Source organism: Chiloscyllium punctatum, chromosome 49 (genome assembly GCF_047496795.1).
Source record: "Chiloscyllium punctatum isolate Juve2018m chromosome 49, sChiPun1.3, whole genome shotgun sequence".
Lineage (NCBI taxonomy): Eukaryota > Metazoa > Chordata > Chondrichthyes > Orectolobiformes > Hemiscylliidae > Chiloscyllium > Chiloscyllium punctatum.
The window spans coordinates 26929910-26936654 of NC_092787.1; the positions used below are offsets into that span (position 1 = coordinate 26929910).

The following is a 6745-nucleotide window of genomic DNA, read 5'->3' on the forward strand; positions in this document are numbered from 1 at the left end:
GAGAAAAATAGGAAAGTGTTGCTCAATTGTACAAGACATTAGCGAGACTGCATCTGGAGTATTGCTTACAATTTTCTCCCCTTGGAGAGGTGTAGTTCTATTGGAGGAGATTCACTGGATTGATTCCAGGGGTGAGCAGTTTGTTTTATTAAGTGTGAGTACGCAATTCGGGCCCATAATGTGTCTCATTTAGAAGAATGAGCGGCGATCTAATTGAGATATATCAGATGACAAAGTTGACATAGAGAAGAGGCTTCCACATGTGGGGCAATCTGGAACGAGGATTTGTGGAACCCCTGAGTTCTTGACTCCAGAGGTGCTAACTGAGACCTCATACACACGAGCTGTTGACTGACTGGTGGAGTCTGGGTGTGCTTGTATATGAAATGCTAGTGGGAAAGGTGAGATCTTTGTTTCTCAAAGCAGTGTGTTGTGCAGGTAAATGTCTATGATGGTCCAAAAAAAAGGAAGAAAGATCCTAGGAGGAGACATGGGTGGCCGTGGCTGACTAGGGAAGTTAAGAAACATACTTTTTCTCTTAACTTTATAACATAGCAAAGATAAGTGGGAAAACGGAGGACTGGGAAGCTTTTAAAGAACAACAGAGGATTACAAAGAAGGAAATACACAGAGAAAAAATGAAGTACGAAGGTAAACTGGCCAAAAATATAAAGGAGGATAGTAAAAGCTTTTTTAGGTCTGTGAAAGGCAAAAAAATGGTTAAGACTAACATTGGGTCCTTGAAGACAGAAATAGGGGAATATATTACAGGGAACAAAGAAATGGCAGAAGAACTGAATTGGTACTTCAGATCGGTGTTCACTGGGGAAGACACAAGCAATCTCCCTGAGGTAACAGTGGCTGAAGGACCTGAATTGAAGGGAATTTATATTTGCCAGGAATTGGTGTTGGAGAGACTGTTGGGTCTGAAGGTTGATAAGTTCCCAGGGCCTGATGGTCTACATCTCAGGGTACTGAAGGAGGTGGCTCGAGAAATCGTGGATGCATTAGAACATAAAACATAGAAAAATACAGCGCAGTACAGGCCCTTTGGCCCTCTGTTGCGCCGATCCAAGCACACCTAACCTACACTAGCCCACTATCCTCCATATGCCTATCCAATGCCTGTTTAAATGCCCATAAAGAGGGAGAGTCCACCACTGCTACTGGCAGGGCATTCCATGAACTCACGACTCGCTGAGTAAAGAATCTACCCCTAACATCTGTCCTTTACCTACCATCCCTTTAATTTAAAGTTATGCCCCCTCGTAATAGCTGACTCCATACGTTGGTGATTATTTTCCAGAATTTGATAGATTTGGGATCAGTTCCTGTGGATTGGAGGGTGGCTAATGTTGTACCACTTTTTAAGAAAGGTGCGAGAGAGAAAGCAGGAAATTATAGACCAGTTAGTCTGACCTCAGTAGTGGGAAAGATGCTGGAGTCTATTATAAAGGATGAAATTACGGCACATCTGGATAATAGTAACAGGATAGGACAGAGTCAGCGTGGATTTACGAAGGGGATATCATGCTTGACTAAACTTCTGGAATCTTTTGAGGACGTAACTCTGAAGATAGACGAGGGAGATCCAGTAGATGTAGTGTACCTGGACTTCCAGAAAGCTTTTGATAAAGTCCCACATAGGAGGTTAATGAGCAAAATTAGGGCGCATGGTATTGGGGGCAAAGTTTGTTTCCTATCAGCCAACCAAGTAGTGATAAACGGCTCCATTTCGGAATGCAGGCAGTGACCAGTGGGGTACTGCAGGGATAAGTGCTGGGACCGCAGCTATTTACAATATATGTTAATGATATAGAAGGTGGTATTAGTAATAACATTAGCAAATTTGCTGATGATACTAAGCTGGGTGGCAGGATGAAATGTGAGGAGGATGTTAGATTACAGGGTGACCTGGACAGGTTAGGTGAGTGGTCAGATGCAGTTTAATGTGGATAAATGTATGGTTATCCACTTTGGTGGCAAGAACAGGAAGGCAGATTACTACCTAAATGGAATCAATTTAGGTAAAGGGGTAGTACAGAGCGATCTGGGTGTTCTTGTACACCAGTCAATGAAGGTAAGCATGCAGGTACAGCAGGTAGACCATTTAGGACAGAGATGAGGAGAAACTACTTCACCCAGAGAGTGGTGGCTGTGTGGAATGCTCTGCCCCAGAGGGCAGTGGAGGCCCAGTCTCTGGATTCTTTTAAGAAAGAATTGGATAGAGCTCTTAAAGATAGTGGAGTCAAGGGGTATGGAGATAAGGCTGGAACAGGATACTAATTAGGAATGATCAGCCATGATCATATTGAATGGCGGTGCAGGCTCGAAGAGCAGAATGGCCTACTCCTGCATCTATTGTCTATTGTAGTGAAGAAGGCTAATAGCATGCTGGCCTTCATAACAAGAGGGATTGAGTATAGAAGCAAAGAGGTTCTTCTGCAGCTGTACAGGGCCCTGGTGAGACCACACCTGGAGTACTGTGTGCAATTCTGGTCTCCAAATTTGAGGAAAGACATTCTGGCTATTGAGGGAGTGCAGCGTAGGTCAATTCCTGGAATGACGGGACTACCTTGCGCTGAAAGACTGGAGCGACTGGGCTTGTATACCCTTGAGTTTAGAAGACTGAGAGGGGATCTGATTGCGACATATACGATTATTAAAGGATTGGACTCTCTGGAGGCAGGAAACATGATTCTGCTGATGGGCAAATGTCGAACCAGAGGACACAGCTTAAAAAGAAGGGTAGGCCATTTAGGACAGATGAGGAGAAACTTCTTCACCCAGAGAGTGGTAGCTGTGTGGAATTCTCTGCCCCAGAGGGCAGTGGAGGCCCAGTCTCTGGATTCATTTAAGAAAGAGTTGGATAGAGCTCTCAAGGATAGTGGAATCAAGGGTTATGGGGATAAGGCAGGAACAGGATACTGATTAAGGATGATTGCCATGATCATATTGAATGGTGGTGCAGGCTCGAAGGGCAGATTGGCCTACTCCTGTACCTATTGTTTAGTTTTAGGATAGGGGCAGCAGATTTTAAGACCTGAGAAATTACTTCTCGAAGGGTTGTGAATCTGGAATTCTGAGTGGATATTGGTCCATAGACTTTTAATGAGAAATGGGTTGAAGGGTTATGGAGAATAGGCAGAAAAGTGGAGTTGAGGCTAAGATGAAATCTGCCATGATATTATCAAACGACTGAGTAGGCTCAAGGGGCTGATTTGCCTACTCCTGCCAATTCTTATTGTCCTGTGATATGATTTTGAATTTCAGCTATGGGTAGGAGCTTAGTGTAGCTCTGACGCAATTTCCTCGCCATTTTCTCTATTGTATGTGTTCCTCTTGCCCTTGCAGATTGTTTGCTAAATGAAGAGTTGGAAGTATGTAAACATAAATTTGGTCAATGTTGGATACAGTTGCAAAATGTTTATTACTAGACTAATAATCCAGAGATGGTAGTTTCACTATATAGCAGCTGGGGAATTCAAATTCAGTGGAATTGAATACATTTGAATTTAAAGGTTGGTGCCAGAACTTGCTGGACTGTTGTAAAAGTCAATTTAGTTCACTAATTGGGGAATGAAACCTGCTTTCCTTGCATATAATCTATCTGATATGTAACTCCAGACTTTCAGCATTGCTAATTGTTCTCTGAATTCAATAGCTCGATGAGCTAGTTCAGTGAAAAACTGCTATGTTAGATTGCAGTGGCTCAAGGAGATGCTCACCATCCGCTTCAGGGAACTTTGAGGTGAGCAGAAAATGCTGACCTTGCATGTCCCCACCTCCCATGATTTTCTTTTAAAGACTGTCACAACATTTAAGAAAGCAGGTAGATCTGCTCCAACTACCTAATGCGATTCTTGAACCATCTGCTATGCAATTAACCTGTTCTGAATTTTAAAATAAATTTTGTTCCTTTTGGCATAATTTTTTTGAAGGAAACTCATCACTAATTAAAAATAGTAATAAAAATGGAAGTATAAAGTTTCTGTAGTTTCATGAATTAGTGTTTACCACTAATTTTTGCCCATCCACCATGTTCAATAGAATACGGAAAGCAATTGTTTGGTTATTTACAGTGCCCCTTTCCAGGAGATGATGACGATGAGATTTTTGATAGCATTGTCAATGATGAAGTCAGCTACCCACGATTCCTTTCTACAGAGGCTATTTCAGCTATAAAAAAGGTCAGTCTGAGACTGTTGCAACTCTTGATCTATGTACAGCTTATCAGAAAAGTTATTTGAGAGAAAAGAGTATATAATTTTCATGTCACTTTTATCCCCCTCATTTTTCAGCTTCTGAGAAAGGATCCAGAACATCGCCTGGGGGCTGGTGATCAGGATGCAGAAGAGGTGAAAAAGGAGATGTTTTTCAAGGTTAGTAACAGGCACATGCTACTGATGCACATTTAAGTATAATTAGGTGCTTTTATTTGCTGTCCTGTGTAGTTTTCATTTTTTTATTTTAACTTTTCACCTGTATTTTGACCTAAACTTTGTTCCACAGGAAATGGATTGGGAAGCCCTATTAGCTCGAAGAGTAACGCCACCATTCCTCCCAAAAGTAAGGAGCCCATTTGATGTCCAGAACTTTGATGATGAGTTCACATCCCAGAGACCAATCCTTTCTCCATTTTCTGATTTCCAGCCACTAACTTCACAGGAACAGGCAATGTTTGAAGGGTTTGATTCTATAGTTGATCTTTAACAAGGTGACTAACCTAATGGTTTGAATGCACTGTCATGACGTAGATTAGGAGTGCTAAAAGGCTGAATTTGAAGCTCTTGTGGCTGCACAGTTTGAAACATTTGGTGCTCTGCTGATGGTAACTTGAATATTGACACTTAACTTCCAAGGTGACCAGAATACTGAACTTTAGTTTCATTCTATGAATGAGATTTATTTTACTTTCCTAGAATCAATGTGTGAGCTTTAATCATTACACAGAAATATTGAGATTGTTCATCATTATGGAACTTAACTATGCACAGTAGCATTGGGGAGATGCGGCTCCCAAGGTAACTGAGGCATTTCTTTTGAGATAAGTGAACTAAATCATTATGTTAAATTCAGAAGTTGACGAGGTCAGGATTTTTTAAAATTCAGACATTCAAAATTGTTGATGTCTTTTTAAAAAAAAAAGTAATCCCAAAACTGGCCTCCCATTAAAAAGAAATTCCATTGAGTGGGAGATTATCGCTACAGGCATTTTTCCATAGTTTTGAATCTCTGTCTGAGAAATATTTGCCAGTAATAAGTTGTGTACACCTGTTCACCCCCCACCCTCAACCTTACTGCCTCGATCAACTATTCATCTCCAGTAGATGCGATCATCTTTGTTCTGTGATTGGAAATCTAGGAGTTTAACTCTCTGGAGCAAGACTGGCTCCATCTATTTTCTCCCTTCTCCATGTATAGTGCTATGCAACGAGGGCTGGACCAAATTACCAATGGTTACTGATTGTAGGCAAATTTGTATGTGAATCAAAAGAATTTGAACTTTTTACAATGTTGTAACCACACTAAAACTTTGAGATCAGTTATCTGGGTATATTCAAGTAGTCTTTTTGCTCACTTCTTGCAATGCCAATTTTATTTTGCACGTCATACCATCTTTAGCAGAGAAGACTGGTTGGACAATTGCACTGATTTCTGTAGGTGATGTAGGGAGAGTTTGTGTGCCCAGGTTTGCTCTAACTTTCTTTTGCTGACCTAGGGAAGAAAGGCTAGACCTATCTCCAGAGAAATGCAATTGATTCCAGGAATTGCTTGTTTATTTGTTCAAGTTCCAATTTGCTACTTTTGTATGCCTTCTAACTCTTGAGTATGTTTATGTACCTTTTGGATTTGTGGGTGATACAAGTCCTTTTTAAACTACTACACTTAACTTTAAATGCCCATTTCAAATAAATTCTTCTAAGTTATTTCAATTCAGTTCATAACTTTTGATAAGTTATAAATCCATTTAAATTAATATAGATGTATTGATAATAAATGACCCTGAATGAAAGTGTGACAGTAAAGAAGGATGTAATCTAAAGCTTCTGTCATATTGGGCTTTTTTGATCTTGATCTCCTGCAAGTGGAAAGTTAGATGCCATTTAAGGAAGTAAAGAAAATACCTGGAGCAATTTCATTGTGTTGCTGTTAAATATTCTGAGCAATAATTAGATATAGACAGTTGGCCACTTTTCTAGTCCAAGGGCCACGTGGAACTATTTGATTCCTTGAAGATCTTTCTTTTTAAAAGAGAAATTCAAGAATCAAAAGTATTAAGTTTTGCTCCATAACAATCTAAATATTTGCACAATTATCTATTCGTATAAAGTATGTTGTTTAGGGTTAGTTTTATATGGAAAAACACTGATTTTTTTTTAAAGAATGCACAATACTGTTCATATTTATTGTAATTTGTCTTGTGATAAATTCATTGCAGTAAAATAAAGGGAATTAACCATGCATTCCTAATTGAGTTAAGTCATTGACTTCCAAATAGCAATTTGCATCTGCTGCATAGGTTCTTAACAGAAATATCAGTGGCAATAAGAAGCAAGAATATGCTGAACAATGTATCTTTGACTTTCTCAAGTAATTGAAAACAGATTCCTCCATTGCCAGACCATAGCAACATGACAGCTGGAGGAAGGGCGCCTCATCTTCCGCCTAGGAACCCTCCAACCACAAGGGATGAACTCAAGACTTCTCCAATTTCCTCATTTCCCCTTTCCCCCCCCCCCCC

At 40.2% G+C, this 6745-nt stretch overlaps 1 protein-coding gene across 1 annotated transcript in view; it reads left to right on the forward strand.

Annotated features, from left to right (window-relative positions):
* Nucleotides 1–6465, forward strand: part of LOC140469458 (serine/threonine-protein kinase N2-like) — a 53476-nt gene extending 47011 nt beyond the window's left edge. The window contains exons 20-22 of the mRNA XM_072565997.1: nt 4083–4190; nt 4302–4382; nt 4513–6465. Coding sequence (XP_072422098.1) covers nt 4083–4190; nt 4302–4382; nt 4513–4713 — 390 coding nt within the window. The 3' untranslated portion in view covers nt 4714–6465. The remainder of the gene's footprint in view (nt 1–4082; nt 4191–4301; nt 4383–4512) is intronic.
* The last annotated feature ends 280 nt before the right edge of the window (nt 6466–6745 follow it).